The 22,978-nt window shown below is 37.8% G+C and overlaps 1 protein-coding gene across 1 annotated transcript in view; it reads right to left on the bottom strand.

The window, feature by feature from the left end:
- AVL9 (AVL9 cell migration associated) overlaps positions 1–22,978 on the bottom strand; it is a 43,402-nt gene that overhangs the window by 3,848 nt on the left and 16,576 nt on the right. The window contains exons 3-15 of the mRNA XM_082479542.1: positions 21,336–21,421; positions 19,514–19,585; positions 16,299–16,388; positions 15,868–15,934; positions 15,160–15,200; positions 14,002–14,040; positions 9,595–9,664; positions 8,426–8,973; positions 5,745–5,879; positions 4,734–4,953; positions 3,427–3,544; positions 2,461–2,514; positions 387–475 (exon numbers count right to left, since the gene is read on the bottom strand). Of these exons, the coding sequence (XP_082335668.1) occupies positions 387–475; positions 2,461–2,514; positions 3,427–3,544; positions 4,734–4,953; positions 5,745–5,879; positions 8,426–8,973; positions 9,595–9,664; positions 14,002–14,040; positions 15,160–15,200; positions 15,868–15,934; positions 16,299–16,388; positions 19,514–19,585; positions 21,336–21,421 (1,629 nt within the window). The remainder of the gene's footprint in view (positions 1–386; positions 476–2,460; positions 2,515–3,426; positions 3,545–4,733; positions 4,954–5,744; positions 5,880–8,425; positions 8,974–9,594; positions 9,665–14,001; positions 14,041–15,159; positions 15,201–15,867; positions 15,935–16,298; positions 16,389–19,513; positions 19,586–21,335; positions 21,422–22,978) is intronic.

Raw genomic sequence — 22,978 nt, 5'->3', positions numbered from 1 at the left:
CATCAACCTTCCCATCCTGATCAGGTGGCCTGTAATAAACACCTACAACAGTGTCTGAGAATAGCTCAATGCATAAGGTGGTGGTGAGTTCTAAGCATTTCCAGATTCCATGAAAGCTTTTACCTGAACATCTCTCCCCACGTTCATCTCCACCCCACACTGGAAAAGCAATTCACACTAATTTCTTTGTCTAGCTGCTTCTCTTTCCACTATTACACAATATACAGGGCATCAATCAGCAGCTTTACCTCTCAAAAATGTTGTTTCTGTTTTGTACATATGTTATAAAGCACATATGGTTTAAAACAAAATATAACTGAGACATAGGATGCTTCTTCAAAAAAGATATGGCTTAGATGCAAACTGGTTTTAAATAAATTTCTTACCTACAGCTTTTCCTGTTTGTACCACATTTCGGCTAGTAGAAACCATCACATTTCCAATCTTTTTTCCACGTTCACTGTTTTGCACAGAGCTAAAGAAGAGAGATACTGAAGACTGTTAGTTGATGGACTTATTACGTCTAGGTGTAAATAAAATACATAGTTAAAACATATCAATGCACACACAGATTTACATAGCATACATATATATAGTTTTTTATATATATGATTAATCCCGTAATTCCTGCATGCACCTTATCCATACAGATCAGTTAGGAACGCTTCTCAGAGGAAGAAAAGACACTGTCAGCAAGACAGGAATCAAAATGCTCAGTGGTTCGTTCTTATACAACACACTTTATACCTTTCTTAGATGTTTACAGAAATACATTTATGATCTAAATTACACAATCAGACTTGCAGTAGTTTTGAGAAGTTTTAGCCCTAATATATAAGCTTTAAACAAAATAGCTTCACTGATCAGACATTATTCTTTTTTCTACATAGGGTTTACTTTGTATCTTGCTCTAAGATTAATTTTTTGATCAAATACACTTTACACTCATGCTTTTGTTAAAGAAATGCAAAAAGACAACAGATACTACCATCATTTGGAAAGGAAAGCACAAAAGCAATCACTTCTATTGCACAAGTGTAATCACTTGAAAATAATCTCATTTAGTTTTAAATTGTAACATTCAAGTCCACGTTTCGGGATTTGCAAACCCATTTATGTAAAACTTAACAACACACCATGCCACATTCTTTTCCCACTTTCAGAATCTTCAGTGTAGATGCAAAAAGCAGAAAGGAGCACACCAACAATAAGTTTAGGCTCAGTTTGCAAAAGCAAGTAATTTTGATGAGTATCTGATAGCAAAGTTGCATCTGGAGAATAAAGGCACTGTTGTAAAAATATTTATTATTAGAGACACACCAAGAACTACTGGTCCTTTTACATTGATTTCAGGCTTCTTAGAAGAGTTAATATCTTCACTTTCCAACACAAAAATAGGGCAAGAAAAAGATTATAGGCACCTCCACATCTTTCAAATTAAGTCTTTCTACAAAGACCATCCATTAATAATAAGAGCTGCTATCAGCATGCACCTTATTGAAGGCAATTACCTTGAGATAAATCTTGATTCATTTGCATTCGCAATCTCCATCACCGAAATTTAATCTGTCACTGGTCAGCAAAAGCAACAAAAAGATTCAGCGGGCTGAAGTCTGAACCTTTTTATTCCTCCAGCTGTTCTTCTATGTTAGCATGTGTTTTAGGTCTACTCACAGCGTACTGAAAGTAACGGTCTATAGTCAAGGCAGGTGCAGAATCAGCAGCACGTATGTATTGCTCATTTACAGGCATCTTAAAGAACCGGTCTCTTGAAGTTTTATGGTCAACATAGCTAAGTGAGAAAACAATCTATTTTGCTTGGTGCATAAACAAGAAGTAGTAGTTAACTGCAACTCAAGACTGAATTCTGGCTTCAGTTAGAGCTGAAGAGCTGTGGGAATAGCAAGCACCACTGAGTTTTAGACTTGAATACTACAGGTGAGAGCTGAGATCAACTTAAAGTTCAGTTGAGTTTGGTGCAATAAACTCATTTTAAACTTCTAAATTGAATAAACTGAACCATGTCTCAGTACACATACAGTGAACTTCAAGAGTTTTAGAACAATGCTGTATTAAAAAAACAGCTAATTTTAAAAAAAGCTGTTTTCTCCCAACAGTGAGACCTAAAGTCAACATACAGCAAAACACTGATGAAAGTTTTAACAGCTTTATTTTACAATTTAATAATAAATATATAAAAGCCTTGTAATTGCAAAAAAAACAGTGCTCTATCATGTAAAGTCCAACACAAAATAGTACGTTAGCACTGTTTTTCCCTATTTCAGACAAATGTTCCATTTTTAGATGTGGTGATGTTTTTGCAAGAGAATGTTGAGTGTAGTTTAACGTACATGGCCAATTTAAATCATTATTTCATTTAGTTCATCATAGCAATAGTTATACAGTTGTTAATATTTGACCACACTTAAAAAAATACAAATTAAAGTACTGTATACTTACTGTGACAATCTTAACTTAACATCTGATACAGAGTACTGTCCCTGGAATGGATGGCTAGAAGAGCAGGAAAAACACAAGAAAACATTAAGTATTTATTTTTTCACGATGAATCTGTATCACACAATTATTAGTTGTACTCCTCTCTGTGGCTTACAAAAAAAATAATAAAGTCTTTTGTAGATATACTACTACATTACTTTACAGAAGGCTAGGTCCCAGTGACTATTCGATCTCAGATTTCTTATGAACTACCTGTAAGGTACCTTCTATTTACAGACCAGATACTAGCAATCTTTTCACAATAAGGCAAAGGCACCTCCTTCTAGCAACATAGAACAAATAAGGGATGTTTTTTTCTTTTTTTAAGTAGACCAAAAGAGCTTTGTAGGTCTAAAGAAAAACTTTTTTCAGACTACAGCAGCTGACAAAGCAAAGCAAACAGAACTGCCTGCAGTATAGTAATAACCCATGCTAAACAAAACACATGCACAGCCAACAGTGTTACCAAGCCTAGAATCATCTAATCTTTGAGCGAAAAATACACACAAAACAATCTAAAGTACAGAAGATGCAGCAGAGGCTCCCCTCCATCCCTATCAATGACAACCCTGGACACCTGGAAGCAATTAATAAAAACCAGAACCATCTGAGGACAATTCCTGAGGAATGACAAACTTTCTATAGCTGGGGACAGCCAACAATCAACTTGAACAAATTTAACTTCTGACGCTGGATATATTTTTCTTCATAAAACTACATCCCAGAATTACAGTAAGGTATTGATGAACAGAAGTACTCAGTTTTTGTACTTACAGAATAGGGCCCCAAAGTTTCACCCTCAGGGCTTTATAGCAGGAAAAAGGGAAATGCTGTAATTCTACAGAATGGTGTGCATGATTATGCATACCAGGAGTTTTCCATGTTAAATGCTAAAAAGAAAAAAGTTAAATAAAAATGGTTCCTTACCTAGAGTTTACCTCTGCAAGAGCTGGATGCTTGTTGCTATTCCATACTCTGTAGTTGTGGGTATTTTTCCAGGCTGCTACAAATGCCGTTCCAAAGTCTGATAAAGTCTTTTCATTGTCTGATAAATTAAAATAAAGATGAGAGCTTGCAGCAATTCATTAGAGATGCAATACAAGACAAATTACTTTTTTTTCTTATAAAGAAAAATTACAATTTTCCATGCCCTTATCAAAAAGACAATTAAAACTCTACTACTAAGAACTAGGCACTTGAAAATGAAAATAATAAAACATTTTTGAAGTGTCCCAAATATACAAAGCCAGGAGAAAAAAAAAAAAAGAAAAAAGCTTAAAAAATACTTTTCTTATTTTTAATTAATTTGTAAGTTCTAAATAAAGAGCTCAACTGAAAATAAAGTCATCCAAGCATAGGCCTCTTGACTTATTCTCTAGGCAAAGACAGAAAAGATGAGAGAATCGCCACATAGCAACTAAATATCAAAACATTAAAACTCAACTAAACAACAAAAACATCATTTGCATTGGTCTGGGTCAGTTACACTGGGCTTTGCTGTACTATGTTATTACTCACTCAAATTTAGTAAACTCCAAATCCACTCCAAAGCAGCAATATGAATTACTGTGAAATAAACTTCTAACAACAACATCCCCTTTAAAACATAGAAGAGTATAGGAAATTATTTTAGAGCCAGCCAGTGAAGTAGTATGTGCTTCCAGAAAACCCTGACATTTCATATTAACCAGGTACTCATCTTGAAATATTAATGTTGTCAGAGTTGCCTGAGTTAAGACAAAATGTTGAGTTCCAGAAAACACAAGCTTATAAAGCTTCTAGATGACACTTTTCACCTATGCAAATCTCTACTTAAGACTATAGCAGGAAGGAAAAAAAGAGACAAAAACAGCCTAGCAAAACTTCCTGAAGACAGCCACTTAACTTCATATTTCTTTGAATACAATTAGTTCCCCAAAATTAACTTCAGGTTGCAATAGCATTTGTAAGACACCCAAGTCTGTAAAAGTCTCATCATATATGGGGTTTCAGGTACTACTTCTACTTATGAGGAAAGTTCAATTAAATCAAGGTAAAGGAGACAGTCAAAAAAGAAAGTGTCTGTAAGGCTGTGAAGTAAGAATAACAAGAATAGGCAAGGACAACTGAAAAAAGCAGCCTAAAATGAAACTTTAGGCAGATGGAGATCCAATGATAGGCCACACAACACAACAGAGCAAATGCTTATTTACACCCACCCTCATCTCAGTCCCTAGACAAGGTCTCTGTTCTACCTGGTTGCAGCACAGCAGCAAGCAGTGCATGAAGATAAGCACTGAACTGAGCCCTGATCCACTCATCTCCTCCTTCCCATCCAGTGCCATCAAGGAAAACATCATCTCTGTTCTCAGTTACATGCTTCACCAAGTAATCTGCAAATCTTAGGTCAGCTGTCGTAGGGTTCAGGATCTTACGGAGTTCTGGATCGTGGATTTGTACATGAGCATCTTCTATCTGTTCGAAATAATTCCAAGGGTAAACATCCATCTAAATAAAACTGCTATACTACTATATATCGCTACCTAAATCTAAACCCACAGCCCCCCAAAATATCAAGAGGAAACAAACAGCCAAGGAAATAATGAATTAACTGTTCTTAGAAAGTCAGATGTTGCTCTAATATAACCAAGTCTGATCAACTTCCTGGAACACAATAAAAGCTGGTTTTTTGATAGGATTTGACAAGGCAAGTTCGGTACTCACATGCATTTTCCTATGGACTCTTTGATTATCATTTCCATTTATTAAGTTGGTTACCTATACGTAGGTTATCAAACGCTGATTACATAGTTGTATCTATTTGCTAGAACTGACCCAGTGCTTTCTCAGATACTATTTTTTAACCTCAAACGTCAATAGTAATGTGCTTTATTATCCAACTATATCTGTTTCTCAGCTGCAAGCACTTATTTTTGAAGACCTTATCACTATGTCATGAAAAAAGCCCATGACATAAGAAGCAAAATTACACCAGCAACAAAATAAAAGTTTAAGAAGTGCCCTGCAAATTCAAATGTTGGATATAAGAATATACAGAAAGAACACATATTAGTTTTGCACAACTTATCCTATTCTAACAAATGATACGAATTTAACAAGCTTCTGCATTTAAGAATTTATTTCATATGGAAGTAATTAAAAATTTGGGCATGAACATGAAATTTTAAAGCTACAGTTAGAATGCAACCTCTTCTTTCCCCCATCCCTCCCTCTAGTTCAAGAAGTTCAAATGCAAAGATTCATACTTCCACTATTGCATCGCTCAGATGTTTCTGCTGACGGAACAGGATGTTGGTGGCTCCTGCAACAAAGCCACGGACTGCTACATCTGACAGGAGATGATGCTGCTGCAGTGCCATGTATGGCAAACAAAGGTATCCCTAAAACCAGACATATTTAGAGGATTAACATAGGGCCAAAAAAACCCCAAACCTCTATATTCAGAGTTTTTCATAAAAAAAGCCAGCACATTCCACCCAGAACAAACCTTGGTTATTACAGTTTCAGCCACGATTATCTATTGTTTTGCTACATTTCATCCACAAAGCAAAGCAAAAAGACTCCACATGAATTAAAATTTTCAAGATGTTGTGTTCCCTTTCAGTCTCAGGACTGAAACTGAAATAAAATGCAAAGGACAGGAATCAAATATATTTATAAGGCAACAGAATAAGCAGTATAAACCGAGAGTGAGGTCTCAGGTCAGTTCAGAGACAAGAAGTCAGTGGAGATAAAGATTCAACTCTCTACTTGCATACCAGGATGTCTTCTGGTAGTTCTGAGACACATAAGGCAGGAAAGCTACAGACTGCTATCTGCTTTTTGTAGATGGAGATTTCTAGGCTCCAGAGATAGCAATCAATTTTTGATAGACATATGCATGCTTGTTTTAAGACCAAGCAGGATAGAAAGCAATGCACTGTGCTTTTTAGCCACTCCATGCTTGTAAATTAATCTAGTATCCTGTATTCCAATTAAAAAAAAAAACAAAAAACAAAAAACAAAACCACCAAACATTTTGAAAAAAAGGCTTTGAGGTAAGTCATTGAGAGATCATTGAGAAGCAGCTGTAAGTATTGTCATTTTCTTCTTAAATATGGGACAAACATACTCCGAAGTCTAATACTCAAGTCTAATTCCAGCTGTTCAATTGCATAAAGCACAAAGCAATTTATTCACCAGTAGAAACCCAGAAGTGCTAACGGCATACTGGGCAGAAAACAAAGAGCACATGCACTTTATCACACAGTACATGGTAACTAGAAACATATGGAAGAAAGGAGCACAACTGTTCCATCTTGTTCTATTAGACACAGGGATGGCTTTCCAGATGACAAGCATTTATCAACTGAAAACAAACAGCCTGTGTCAAACAAACAACAGTGTTTGAGAGGAATTACCACCTGAAAATGGAAAATTTTCAAAAACTATGGCTTCAGAAGCTGGCAAATGAAGGTTTAATTGCTCCATACTCAGGTAGCAAAGGCTTGGAAATCTCAATTATTTAAAGTATCAAATGTCAGTTCCCAAATTCACATTTGTCTGCAAGTATAACAACTTTTATTCCCATGAACATGTTCCATTCTTTTTAAAAGAGTGCAAATGAAATGAGCATTAGATCTTACAGAACTAGTACAAAAGAAACAAGTATTGCAACCTATTTTTCCTTATGCTCTGGTGTACTTGGATACAGTATTATGCCATCTGGCAAAATCTCCTCCCATTCAACTTTGACAGATTTATTAGTCTTTCCATGGCATGGCATAAAACAGCCCTGAGATGAGAGCTCTAAAAGAGATTTAAACTTTCCAGTAAGTGGTTAAACTTTAACTTTGAATCACATTTTTCTGGTAACTTGGAGATGTAAAGCCTTTTCTGTTTTAATTACATTGGATGAACTCAAAATAAAATGTGCCTTTGTGGAACAGAAAGTAAACATGTAGAAACTGTCAGCTTCCTTAAAATTGTTTACTTTTCCATTTTATTAGCTTAGTAGCAAACTAAGTTTGCACTCCCAGGCCCTCTTATCAATTATTTTCTTCTTGCTTTCTGGGCAAAGATTCATCTAAAAGGTTATTACATTAAAACCAAAAAAATGTATTAGATCACTTCTTTCACTGACAAAAGTATCTTTAAAAGGCATGCATTTTCCCTGTTTTTTTTTTATGGGAAAACCAGCCCTAGTAAACGCATTGCCTGTTATCTGACAACGCTCATCAAAGTCCTTAGAGAGACTCTGGAATACCTGGAGTTCAGTCAGGAATCAGCACAAGCTTAAATTTCAGCAGCTCAGCACCGTGCACAGGGAAAGAGCCACAGACAACCAAGAAGAGTTATCATGTACAGAAGGGTAAAATTATATATATATTTTTTTTTTTTGGTGCGTGTGTATATACATGCATTTAGATACACATTTTGTACATATATACACACATACACATTTATAAATATGTATATATATATATAAATAAATTAAAAGATAAAAACATAGGCTTAGGTACCAGCCAAGATACAGCTTTCAGAATCTTAGTTTAGATTAAGGTATCTAAACCCTTCTTAAGTACTCTGATCTTGCCCCATATAGGTTAGGTCAACAATTCTTCAGAGTGAAAGAAAACAGTAGTCACTGATACATACCATTTATTAACCACAGTGGGGTTGTAGGTTACTGTCATGTAGAATTGCGAATAGTATGTAAGTCTACATACAAAAGAAGAGTGGAATGCACGTGTGCATGCGCACACCCCTCTCAGATGTCCACTCATGCTTTCCACCTGCCTAGAACACAGTCACTGGCCAGAGACCGTACTTTCATGTTTTGCAGTACCCTAGTGTCCATTTTGGAGTTGGGTAACCAAAATGATTAGCCACTTCTGAAAAACAGATGTCTTTATGAGTTAGCAAGTATTACGAACAACATGTTTACCTTTGTAAAAATAGCCAACGGCATACCATACTGGTCCTCTTCCAACCCAGATATCAGTCCTGGAACAAGCACCGTGTGTCCCGTATTTGCTTGGGGCTGCACAGTGATTGGAAGGCTTTCTGAGTTCATGCCTTCGCTCGGGAGATTTTCAGCCTGTTCTGATGCTGTATTTTCACGTTCTCTTTCTTTCAAACTAGACTCCTCCAAAATGCTAGGATCTAAGGTCTCCCAGTCACTTTCAGAGGATGCTGGAGAAGCGCGGGAAGGAACTTTCAAGCGCTGCACAGTACCATTGGAGGACTGAGCTCCATTGCAAGTCTTCTCTGACTGGGAAAAAGGCACATTTGCTTTTTGACCTTCCACTGAATGGTTTCCTGCCATCTTCCTGCCTCTCTCTCCCATTCCTAAGTTTGTATTTGAAGTATCAGCAGCAGACACAGAAACACAGTCATCTAACCGTGGTGTATTTTCCTGCAAGCCAGCATCCTCTGATATGCTCTTTCTTGGTCTATACTGTGAGCAGTCAGTAAGGCCATGTTCAATCATACCTGGAAAATGATAGCACGCATGAATATCAGCATCTCAATAGAAATTTAAGTGACTTTCGTTAATGAACAAAGTGCTCATGCATGCATAGTGGAAATCACATATTTTAAATCACTACTTTGTGTGTGTGTGTGTGGGGTGTTAAAAAAAAAAAAAACAAACAACAAAACAAACCCCACACTTTCTCTCCTAAAGAAATTTCCTCAACTTCTTTGTTTTGAGAAGACTGGTTAGAAGCTAAGAATTAGCAAGGTTAGGGCGTTTGGCTTTGTTCTGTTTGGTTTTTTTTCTGCAGAAAGGAAGAGAGAGGTTTGTATTTTTGGTTTTTAAGGAACTTGGCAGGAATGTGTGACTTATTCAGGGTCTCATCTATGTTATCCACAGGCAACACAGAAGATTCAGTGGCTCCAATTAAGCATAAGAAATAACCCATATAGTGCAAGGAGGAAGTATTAAAGGATGTGTACATAGTACATGGACAGGCATACAAGTCACCCATTTTTCAGGCAACATACCTACATAACTCTATTGTCACATAAGTTGTTTTCCAAATGAAACAGTACAGCCAGTCTCAGTTATCACCAGAAAGCATATAAAAAAGAAGTCCAAACTTCTCTTCTTACCAGGAAAGAGTGACAGGACAGTCATCAGAGCTCCCACCAATCTGTTTACTGGAGAAATATAAAACAGCACCTGGTGGCAGAAGGGAGGGGTGTGGGGGGAAGACAGCATGCAAGAGAGGAAAGGGGAATTAGGGAGGACAGAATGAGAAAAATAAAATTACACTTAAGTATGACAAAGAACATCAGCAAACTATTCAACGCATTGCTTTTTATGTTATTTTAGATGTCTGTGCACCAATAAAAGCTCTTACAATATGAGTATTTACTTTGAATTGTTGTATCATTAAATTTTATAATATTTGTAATATATATGTTATATATAGACATGTGTGTGAAATATATATTTGCCAATCATTCAGATTTTTGTCAGTCATTCAGACTTTTTTCCCAGATTGATCCAGTTACTGAATGATTGACAGAAAAAAAGTTGTTCCTGACATGCCACATAAATTCATGTTCATTTGTAGTACATTAAAATCTCTGTTAGAAATCAAAGAGGCAAAATAATCTCCATTCCAGAATTCTGACACAAACCTATGCAAAAACATGCCTTCTAAGAAAATATATTAAAGATATGCAGATAAATGAAAAACAGGATAAATGCAGCATGCATTTATAGCAGATTTATTTTTTGGAAACAGAAGACATGACTGATACTAACTTTGGTAAAGTACTTAAGGCATAACATGGGAAAATAATCTTAATTAAATCAGAGAGACTGGGATTAGTAAATTAGTTAGGAATTCAAAAGGGGGGTGTCAAAGGCTAGCAATGGAGAAGAAACACAAGGCAGACTGAATATTACTACTGGAGTTCCTCTGAGACAGGCCTTCAGGGGGGAGGAAAAAAAAAAAAAAAAAAAAAAAAAAACCACAAACACACCACCCACAACCCACCACCCAATTCAAAACAAACAAAAAAACCCCATGAAAGTCACCTTGTTTAACAATGCCATTTTTTACATCCTCAAGCAGCACAATACCAGTTAAAAGATACATGAGCACTACAAGGAATCAACAACGCAAAGGAATACAGAACAATCCAACTTGATGGCTTTGCAGGACAGTTTAATAGGTATATGATGAAATTAAAAGTGCAAGTTTGCAGACTTAGACTTAATAAAAGACTTCTGCTGTAAGCTAGGATGACACTTTAGAAGTGACTGATGAATAATAACTCCTCTTCCACTAGTATTTGCAAGTCTACAAGCTAGTGGATTGATGGAACCAAGAGAAAGACGTATGCAGTCCTAACACATACCAGATGATGTTTAATAGTACCTCAGCTGGAAATAGACTACGTATATTATCTTGTACAATTTTTCTTTTTTTCTGTGTTCAAGACAGGTGAATTCAAATTGCAACAGCCACAGCAAAAGCATGATGAGAAGAACCAGCAGCTCATCTGAAGAAACACTTTCAGCTGACTCCAATGGGGAGTCTAAAAAAGTCTAACTTCTTTTAAAATGCCGCTCTATAAGGCACAGATGAAAGATGCATGATATAACAGCAAAGAAGTACAACAGAAACCCTACGATACCCCTACGGATTTAGATTCTCAAATACCATGTATTCCTAGCCAAACATTTTTAAACCCACAGAAATAATAAAGTCTATAAAGAAGTACCTTGTCCTCAAGAAATTTATTCCAATCTAAGGTTTGGGTTGTGTGTACCGCTTACTTAGGCCGAGTACTTTTCTGCATTTGTTCCATCAAGTCCCTCTGCCATCTTTCAATCTATATGGGTGCACACTTCCTTACCCCTCCCAACCCTGTTACGTGGCCTACAACATTTACATCAGCAAACTGGGTGGTCCTGGCAGCAGAAAGTCAAATGGTCACCATCTGGAAGTAGTCTTCCAGCCTAGTAACAGCTGAGAGGTGAAAAAAAAAAAAAAAGAAAAAAAAAAAAAGAATTCTTTTAGCCTGTGGAAAGGCATCAACCAAACTGCTGTGGATTAAAGGAAATCAGTCTGTGGCATTCAGGAATTTTTCAGCTCAAGGAAAACTGGCATTACTACTGGCTTCTTGCATATTATATTTAGTCTTTGAACATACAGATTCCCACAGTTATTCCAAACATTAACATCTGCCAGAAAACAGGCAGTGCCAGAAAACTAAAACTCTTCCTTTTGAAATTGCAAGTGTTGTCTTCCTGCTTGAACTTAGCAAAACCCCAAAACAAACAAACAAACCAACCAACCCACCCCAAAACCAAACCAAAAAAAAAACCAACAAAAAACCAAAACAAACCCAAAGCAATAAGCAGGTTTATTCAATAAGCACCCAGTTATTTTCAAAACTATTTGATATGTTTGAGTCATATGAACATGCTTGGGAAACCCTTCCTCTCCCCTCTTCCTGTGCATTTACGTCTTGTGGTTTGAACAGCTTCAGAAAATAGTTGTATCTCAGTATTTTGTATATATATGCCCAAATGCTGAACTTACCTGATGAAATGCTATCATAAGTTTTTAAACAGACCAGTAGAGACACTTTACAAAATCTTAACTGGATTTTTTTTTTCCACTTAAAAAGAAAAAAGTAATCACTGCAGACTTTCAGAACTTATTGAGTTATTTTGGGGAAAAAGCTTGCATATCAAGTCTTGTTTACATACGTTTCTACATGTATACTCCTACTATGTCATAATCGTTATTTTCTCAAGTATACCTTTTCCATAGCCTTTAATATAGCAATCTTTAGCATATGGCTCTTTATTGCAGAAACCACATTTATTCTCATCAATAAATAATTAGAACTGTCAAGGTATACCTAACTGACAGAATTAAGTGACAAGTGCAAAAGGTTTGGTGAAGCTGCTACTTCTATTTTTAAAAGGCATATTTACTGCCTCACAAAAAGATACCTCGGCCTTGGATATAGGCTTTTAAAAAAACAAAACCAAACACCACCACAACTGTTTTGGTATCTTATAGATTAAGTCCTACTGACTTCCCAGCTAAGAAGAAATTCTGAAGTTCCTTCTCAGCACTCTGAAGAAGCTGGGTTTTAACACAGCAGGTTCACTGAAGAAAAAGTGAAATTTGGGAAACTGAAACAAAACTTTAAACAAAGATTTTCAAAAAGTAAACAAAAAAATATCCCTGCATAAACGTGTCTAGGAGCTGATACATAGTCATTTCACTGAAAGTTCTTGTTCCAGGGTATTAATATATACAGAGAAGAAAACACATGTATCTACTATTTCACATCTGCTTGTACATTTTGCATATTCCACTTAAACTGGTAAGATAGCATGGCTTTTGCAGCAGTGTTGAGGTTTAACCCCAGCTGGCAACTAGGACCTCACAGCCATTCACTCACTCCCCACCTCCCCCCAGTAGGATAGTGAGAACAGGAGGAAAAAAAAAAAAAGAAAAAAAAAAAGAAAAAAACCTCGTGGCTTGAGATAAAGACAGTTTAATAGAACAGTAAGGGAAAATAGTAACAATGGAAAAACAATACACAAAATGAGTAATGCAATGCAATTGATCACCACCCAGTGATCGATTGCCCTTCCCAAGTAGCAATGGCAGATTCCCACCCCTCACCAACCCCCATTTATATACTGAGCATGACATCTATGAATGGAATATTCCTTTAGCCAGCTTGTTCTGTCTATGCTCCCTCTCAGCTTCTACGGGAAGCTGGAAGAGTCCTTGATTTAATATAAGGATTACCTAGCAACAAGTAAAAGAATACGTATTATCAACATTATTCTCATACTAAATCCAAAACACAGCAGTTACTAAGAAAATTAACTCTATCCCAGCTGAAACCAGGGCAGGCAGTAAGATAGCCCAAAGAAAACACTGAGTCTAGAATTATTCAACAGGTTTTACCAATTTATAATCTGAGCTCAGCCTTACCTAACAGATACAGCTCTTTACATTGTCTCCTGCAGGTATCCATGCAATTCAGGTCTGAAGGACACTCCTAGCACCTGCTTCCTTTGGTATGCCTATTTAAAGCCCAAACCAGAACTCCTACTTACTGAATCCCTGTGAAGCTGTACATTTCCTCTTAGGTACCAGCATTTCCTATTGGTTCCTTCACACAGATACCTCTTCGCATTATGTACATCCTTTCCTATCTTTTACAATATGTTAAATTTCTCCACTCACATTTAATCACATTTTACTTACTCTGGCTGTGACTCCGGCTATTAATAAGGTGGAATGTGGACAGAGAAGAAGTGGAGGCAAATTTATAAAGTCAACACACAGCAGTTACTTGTAGCATAAATTTCCCAATTTATATATGGATGCAAAGTTGTTGCTATGACTTCAGATCTTTTATTTCACTTTGTTTTTTCACTATTATATTCTACATAACTTCATATGAAAAAAATTTAACAATTGCATTTCTATTTCAATTTCCTGCCTCAGCCTACAAAAACATTACCTTTTTCTCTAGAAGAATCAATTTAAAAAGGATCAAGACCTGAAAAAAACACAAAAAGCAAAACCATCGAGTTAACCAGTGCCATTTATTAAAAATACCGCGGAAGCATAATCTCTTATTCAAGATTTCATGTTAATCACTGCATAACTATCAAATAATCAAATACATTCAACCAGTGAAAACCAGTGTTCCAATACCCTTTCTCCACCTGAGCACTCATTTTTAAATAGCATTTGACATGCACAAACAAAAACCTTAACAAACAAGAACTGTGCAATTTGAATCATACAAAGCTTATCAGAAAGAATATGTTGTGTAATTCCAGAATTTTAAAAACTGCAGTAAACTGCATAAACATGAGTTCCTCCACACAAATACAAAAATGAATTCAGCAAAATACCAGGAATAGCATTCACCTCATTAACTTTAGGCATCTATAGGTGAAGTATCTATATCAGAAGTGGCTGTCCAGATTCTCTACACTCAAAGAAAAACACACATACTCATGGGGCACGACTGGCAGACATCTGAAGTTAAACAAAAATTATTTCTACCTCAAAAATCTACTGAGCAGGTGCAAATACACCGTGAAATCCAGATTCTCAAATTTGTTTCCTTGATGCCTCTCAGTTAATAAAAGATTCCAAATGCTATTTGTACCTTAGCTATAGGATACACACTCGATTTCAATAGTCATTAGGAAAAAGGAGGAGAGGTGCAAGTCCCCCCAGGTTCTATGATGGCAAAAGCTGCAAAAATTACAAGATACAGACAAAAATGCTCCAAGTTGTGTCTGCATGGACTTTAGCAATATTCTTCTATCATATTCGCCTGAAAAGAAGCAGGAAATAGAAACAAGACTATAACTGAGCTAACACTTGCACTTTGGGACAGGACTGAAGAAATGTCACACAAACCTAGAATCTCCAGGGAATCTATCAAACAGATAAAACTTCTCAATCTGGAACTTACTTTCACTAAAGCTATGTAGGAGGAAGGGGAAGGGAAGTCAGGAGGCTGTAACCAGAAGTACTTAGGAAACTGCCGTCTTAATCCTAGCTCAGGTACGTCTAGATGTGTTTAATCTTCAGTTCCTCACAAAGCATTTTGCTCTACAAATAAGTGCTGTACTTTACACATCCAGCAGAAAACGCCTACCTTGTGTCTAAAGTGAAGAACAAGATCCCGAGGAGACAGACCTGAGGTACCAAAAAGAGAGCAATTATTACAGTTTAATAGCTAGTAGAGATACTGACTTATTTCTTGTCACCATTTTTCAGGGGGAGAGGTACACCCATTAAGCACTCTACATGAACCTGGTTATTTCAATAGCAGAACTCATGTCAAATTCTTTCTTTTGAGCAGGAGCAAGAGTTAAATCTACAATGGAGACAATTATGAATAGTCACGCTTGGAGTTACTCCTGTTGGCTGCCACAGAGCATTATGGAAACATTGATGCAAACACTACACTGTGCATTCAGAAAACACAGAGAAGAGTCAAAATCAAATGGGAGATATCCCAAATAACAGGTAGATGAAAGCTTGAACACCCCACACCATGAAATAGTTCCATCTAAAAATTAAGAAGGTACTGTTTCCCAAAAGCAGTCAAGCAGTTGCTTGTCAAACTGTTAGGTCAAGAGGTAACATGCTGTTCAACATACAACTAACCCCTATTATGAAAGCAACACTACATTTATTTGACATTTATTTAAATCCATTAATAAAGAAATGCATAACAGAATACTGTGCAGGCACACAGACCTCCGGCACTTAATCTGCACATGAAAAAATTAGCTGAGGAAGGGAATGTGTCGATTAGCGTAACATTATCTCTGCTGCTTATACAAAAAAAGTCGCTTACCAAGATAAACTTGTGACCCTTCTAGCAAAGTACTGCCCAAGGAACTATTCATATGATCATAAAGTTCCTGTAAAAGTTAGAACAAAAGCAAAAAAACCCAGCTGTTAACGGAACACAGTCACACAAAATCTGAAATAAATAAAATTCACTTATTCAAGGATTTCAATGTCTTTTTTCCAGAAAGAAAGTAAAATTCTACTAATGGAGTCAACAAAGATACAGGCTGACAATCACAATCATTCTTGTATTTCATTACAAATCTGAAAGTTGACCCTCTATCAGATTAGGGTAGCTCATTTAGTTCATGTCAAGTTATTACAAGAGCTGAACAACCGAATAACCTATGCAAATGGAATAGTTGAGCACTAACTAAAACCACCAAAGTCCGTAGCCATACACTGAGAGCTTTGTCCTGTTTACTTAAAAGTTACCTTTAGAATTGAAATTTGCGAGAAGTCTTTTTCTTCAAAATATGCATGTGTGATGAGTTGCAGCTTTGCCTGAAGTAACCCATACAAAGGCTTGGAAGAAAAACAAAGACAAAAACAAGTGAAATAAACTTATTTAGTAAATCTCCCATTCTTATCTTGCAGTATAGACACACATAGAGCTCATGGAGGGGCACTCCTTAGTTGCTAACTCCTGTGCTTATTTTAAATGATAATTCTATCTTCTTTCCATTTGCACATACCATACCATTGCTGAACACCTTTCTGGAAAAGTAGTTCTCAGGCTTTAACACTGCTTGTGCAGCTCCAGTAATATTTCTTTCTTTAGCTTTAAGCACAGAAAGAATTTCTGTTTCCTGCCTAGCAACCAGTAGATTTTGCTAAATCACAGAATCAGAGAATAGTCAGGGTTGGAAGGGACCTCTAGATATCATCTGGCCCAACCCCCCTGCCAGGGTAGGGTCACCTACAGCAAGTTGCACAGGATGGTGTCCAGGCAGGTTTTGAATGTCTCCAGAGCGGGAGGCTCCACAACCTCTCTGGGCAGACTGTTCCAGTGCTCTGCCGCCCTCAAAGTAAAGAAGTTCCTCCTCATGTTAAGATAGAACTTCCTATATTCAAGTTTGTGCCCATTACCTCTTGTCCTGTCACTGGGCACCACTGAAATAAGACTGTTCCCATCCCCCTGGCACCCTCCCTTTAAGTATTTAGAAGCATTAATAAGATCCCCCCTCAATCTTCTTTTCTCTAGACTAAAAAGACCCAAGTCCCTCAGTCTTTCCTCATAACAGAGATGTTCCACTCCCCTAATCATCTTCGCAGACCTCCGATGGACCCTCTCCAGCAGTTCCCTGTCCTTCTTGAACTGGGGAGCCCAGAACTGGACACAATACTCCAGATGTGGCCTCACCAGGGCAGAGTAGAGGGGAAGGATGACCTCCCTCCACCTGCTGGCCACACTCTTCTTGATGCACCCCAGGGTGCCATTCCCCTTCTTGGCCACCAGAGCACATTGCTGGCTCATGCTCATTCTGTTGTCCACCAGGACTCACACATCCCTTTCCACAAAGCTGCTTTCCAGCAGGTCAGCCCCCAACCTGTACTGATGCATGGGGTTATTCCTCCCCAGGTGCAGTACCCTACGCTTGCCCTTGTGGAATTTCATAAGGTTTCTCTCTGCCCAACTCTCCAGCCTGTCCAGGTCACGCTGTAAGGCGGCACAGCCTTCCTGCGTGTCACCCACTCCTCCCAGTTTTGTGTCATCAGCAAACTTGCTGAGGGTACACTCTATCCCTTCGTCCCGGTCATTGATGAATATACTGAACAGGACTGGACCCAGTACTGACCCCTGAGGGACACCACTCGTTACTGACCTCCAACTAGATTCTGCACCACTAACCACAACACTCTGAGCAATATCTGTCAGCCACTGTTCAATCCAACCCATTGTCCATTCATCTAACCCACACTTCCTAAGCTTGCCTGTGAGGATGATGTGGGAGACAGTGTCAAAAGCCTTGCTGAAATCAAGGTAGACCACATCCACTACCCTCCCCTCATCCAGTCACGCCATCACAGAAGTCTGTTAGATTAGTCAGACACGACTACCCCTTGGAGAATCATAGAATCGTAGAATTAGTGAGGTTGGAAGGGACCTTTAAGATCATCAAGTCCAACCATTAACCTACGCTGATAAAAACACCACCACTTCTAAACCATGTCCCTAAGCACCTCATCTACCCTTTTCTTAAAGGCCTCCAGGGATGGTGAATCCACCACCTCTCTGGGCAGCCTATTCCAATGTTTAATAACCCTTTCAGTGAAAAAATGCTTCCTAATATCCAATCTAAACCTGCCCTGACATAACTTGAACCCGTTTCCTCTTGTCCTATCACTTGTCACCAGGGAGAAGAGGTCAGCTCCCATCTCTCTAAAACCTCCTTTCAGGTAGTTGTAGAGGGTGATAAGGTCTCCCCTCAGCCTCCTCTTCTCCAGGCTAAACAACCCCAGATCCCTCAGTCGTTCCTCATAAGGTTTGTCCTCCAGACCCTTCACCAGCTTTGTAGCCCTTCTCTGGACACGAATCCATGTTGAGTACTTCTGATAACCTTCTTTTCTTACAGGTGCTTTGAGATGACACCCAGAACAAGCTGTTCCATCATCTTTCCAGGGAGGGAGGTGTCGCTCACTGGCCTGTAGTTCCCCAAGTCTTCCTTCTTGCCCTTTTTGAAGATTGGAGTGACACTGGCTTTCCTCCAGTCCTCATGCACCTCACCTGTTCTCACCTGTTCAGCAGGTCTCCTGCTTCCCTTGCCTGATTTCTTGCTCTTCGGGATGCACCGATCCTGAGCTCGGAGGAAGGGATGCTTAAATAGCAGCCAGCTCTCTTGAGCCCCCTTACCCTCTAGAGCCCTCTCCCATGTGATTTCTCCAAGCAATTCCTTGAAGCGATCAAAGTCCGCCCTCCTGAAGTTTAAGGTTTCAACCCTACTTGTCATTTTGCGCATACTGCACTTAATCCTGAACTCTATCTTCTCACGGTCACTGCAGCCATCTGCCCCCAACCTTTACATCCTCCACCAGTCCCTCTTTCTTTGTCAGTACTAGGTCCAGTAGCACACCTCTCCTTGTGGGCTCCTCCACCACCCGAGTCAAAAAGTTGTCATCAATGCACTGGAGGAACCTCCTGGACTGTACATGCCCAGCTGTGTGGCCTTCCCAGCAGATATCAGGGTAGTTGAAGTCCCCCGTAAGAACCAAGGCCTGCGATTGTGAGGCGATATCTCTAAATAGGTAGAAGTAAAGGACGTTCCTTCAAAAGAAGAGTACGCTGTATTTGGGACTATCTTAAAATCTCTTTCATAGTTGTCAATAGCACTCTCTCCAGTTATTGTAATGGTCAAACCCTTCAATCCTCCTATATGAAATAAATTTAGTAGCACTTAAGAATTATCAAAAGTGCAAATAGATGTCCTGGTCCCTGACAACAAGCAGACAGCTTTACAATTACTCCTACAAGGAGATACCAATTCAAGGTCACTCACTCAAATGCCATAGCTTTCCGATTCAATTTTACTTCAGTATTTTTTTGCCTTCTGCAATGGTTTGAAGAGAGATGTTTGGAGCCAAAAGTTCCAAATATGAATACAGAAAACAAATAATTTTTATTATGTTATTTTAATAAGAAACATTCTTACCAGCTGACTGAGAACACAGACACTTTTCTGTACTGTTTCTCTGGTGATGTCTGCTTGCCGTACTTTTAATGCCTAAGAAACAGAAACAGTACAGTATTTTTACCCACACACAATTTCAAAAAGAATTATTTCACAGGTCTAGTAGTCACATACCACCCCCCCCATTTAAACCAAATCCTAAAACTGACTGCCTTCAATGGCGGAATATCCAAACCATATAACAGTATGCTCCTACCTAGTAAAAATGTTCATAAAACTGATATGTCAGTTGTGTTCTCATCTTACTGTGCACAGCAAAGATCCAGATACAGCTGTGATGACAGGCAGAGGATTCTTTAAAAGTCACTAGCATGCGAAAGAGGCAATAGCCCTGGAAAAGGCAATGGCATCTTAACTCAGGGCAATGTAACAGAAAAGAAGCTACAACACATCACTCCCTCTTCTCTAACATTATCTATGAAAATGGACCATGTTGAAAAGTCTTTGCCTAAAAGATGTTTGCTTTACACTTGAGGAGTTTCTTTGAGCCACCCGTAAAATAAAGGAGGTATCATATGCAGAATCAACTACATTCCCAGCCAGACCAAATGGTCCCAGAGCTTAACAGCAGACCTAGAAAGGATGGGGGCAGAAATACAGCCGAGTGATTCATTAATTGTACAAAACACCAAGTATGCGGACCGCAGCCCACACATCAAGGACAGATGGAAAGAGTGCTAAAGCTGCCATATGAAACACATTGTTTTATATTCTACTTGTCCCAATGAGTTCATTTTAAACATCTATTTATCTTCTTAATTGGTTACTAAACAGCATAAACTGGAACAAAGAGCACAATAAAGCCAACTTATTGCATAGTTAAAAAGAGCAAGACTCTAAATCACAGAATACAGTGAAGACTGGCTGCAAAGATAATGAGTGAACTAAATCAACATGGATTTAGTTGAAAATAAAGGGAATTAAAATCTGCATGTGTAAAATTTCTCCTATAGTATAAACAGGAACTTGAAATACAATCAAGGTATGATTAACACTAAAACAGAGTACATAACTTACAGCTTCTGAATACAAGACTCATTTAAAATTCAAACCCACATGGTATTCCAGATTCTTGGCATTTCACTGGAAAAGGGAGTAATTTTTTAAGAAATCTGTAATACCTTCTCAATTGTAAGTGCAAAGATCATACTACTCTTACTGCTTTTGAAAATATGGGCAGATTCTAGTAGATAAGTACTTGATTTCCTCAATGTGATCAGGTGCACACTGTAGGTCTCATCAATTTTTCAGCTTTACTGCTAAAAGTTCAGTATCGGTAAGCAGCTACAATGAACGGGAAGATTCCAGTCTACCCTTCAAGTGTACTTTTGGCAAAGGAGGTAGGTGGAGAGAAACATCCCTACACTTGCATGGTCAGACCCCAGGAAAAACTCCAAAATTCTTCATGGTCACACACTGAAGAAATTTCAACTTCTTCCACCCAAGAGGCCTACCTACTTCCTGGAAACACAACTTTGCCACCTGACAGACTGTCAGCTTCATTTTGCTACTTGCTGCTGATGCCTGGATTAGCTCTCAAGAGCCAAAACATATTTTTCAATTGCCTTGAACATTTCAAAAGATCACAATATGCAGGCTGACATAAGGGAAATAAATTGTTCTCAAGTTCTGTAGCTAACTATTGTGCACATTTTCACAGATTTTTAATAGTAAGCTAATCATGCAGTTTGACTGTTGGTGTAATGCAAGCCACTGAATCTTAGAGTTGTTAATGCATCAAGCCCATTATTTCATTAATATAATTCACAACTTGGAAAGTTACCTTTGCTTCAATCTGCCTATAGCAAGAGACGCCATATACCGTGGTTCGATCCCCACATCTTGGTGGCAAATGGAAAAACACGGTATCTATGAAAAAGAAAAGACTGTTTTGTAAGTCACTAACAACAGTTCAGTATTTTTATTTTCAGCATCACTTACTTATAAAAGGTTTAGTGCCGAGAATACTGCCACACTTATTTTCTGAGACTTTAAAAAAAAAAAAAAAAAGAAAGAAAAAGTCATCTATAAAGCTATGCCTGCACCCAAATTAGTTTCTAAATTACAAGATGTTTTGTGGAAGAAGCTCAAGCTGTGCTAATACGGCTATTCTGACAACAATCTCATGTTTAGGCTGACCAAGCTCCTGTAAGCCCACAGACAGGTTCTCAGAAGAAGCTATCAACAGCAGAGATGCACCACTGAAACCTACAGGCATGCTGCTTTCCGAATTCAGTATGGAAGAGTAAAGACAAGGCACTATGAGACAAGGTGTACAGTTTGAGTGTGATGCCATTAAGAAGGTAAATGCAATGAAGACAGTGAAAAAAAAACACACACCAAGGAGGACACATACAGTTGAAAGATTACAGTAGCTGCTACCACTGCCAAGGTAGATATCGATGCAGCAGCACCACTAAACTAAAAAAAAAAAAAAAAAAAAAAAAAAAAAAGGGAGGGGATTCGTGAATCCTAGTCTCACGCAAGATAATTACGGTGTCTGTGCAAGTGTGACATGAAAGAAAAAAAACCTCTATAAAATATGACAAGAGAAAGGCTTTTATGTCTTGATATATATACACACATACATATACACAAACACTTGTTAATACTGCAAAAAAGTTGCTAAATCCTAAGTAAAGGAGAGGACACTATGACTGTTTGCCTTTCAAAACATGCGTGAAATTTGTTTTGAAAACAAATATTGATTTTTTGTTTGCAATGAACAGAACAGACAATCCTGTATGCACTAAGTCCAACAGAAAGAGAGACTGTTTATAATGAAGCTTATTCCCTTGAACAAGTTTAATTGTATCATGGAGATAGTCTTAAAGGCTTTCAAAAACCCTAGGCAGTTTCCTGTACCAAGTCATCCTCTTTGCAAAAATGCAATCAGTGGGAATTAGTTTAAAACTCAAAAATAGGTATCTAATAAAATTACAGTAAATGTAACATAACTATTGTCTGAAACATATTTGCCTGTTTCAAGTTGATGTGTATTCTTGCCTACAAAAACCAAGGATATATATCAGTTTTGTTACCAAGTTGTTTTTTTTTCTTACCAAAAAATACACATTGATAATCTTTTACTGCAGCAATGAAAATGCTCAAAGTTAAGCATTAGCTGGGATGGTACTGAGCCAAGAGGGAACAGGTTAAGTATAGCCGCATATGATTTTGCTGGCTTTGAATGCAGCCTACTGCTCGTTATGTATTTAACAACACAGAAATTGAACAAAAATCATGACCCAGAGCAAAGTCAGAGAGACTCTTACTGCTGCTGGTAAGGGGATTATTTTTATATGATTTCCTCTGCTTCCAAATGAGGTCTCTGGAAGCTGAAGAATTAGGAAACTAAGTAGATCAAGTTTTAAAAAAAAAAATCTTATTAAAAGTAGTATTAAAGAGTTTCTGTGATTTTGCATT

The sequence above is a fragment of the Vanellus vanellus genome (assembly GCF_965231255.1).
Source record: "Vanellus vanellus genome assembly, chromosome: 2".
Taxonomy (NCBI): domain Eukaryota; kingdom Metazoa; phylum Chordata; class Aves; order Charadriiformes; family Charadriidae; genus Vanellus; species Vanellus vanellus.
This window is presented reverse-complemented; position numbering and strand designations above follow the sequence as displayed.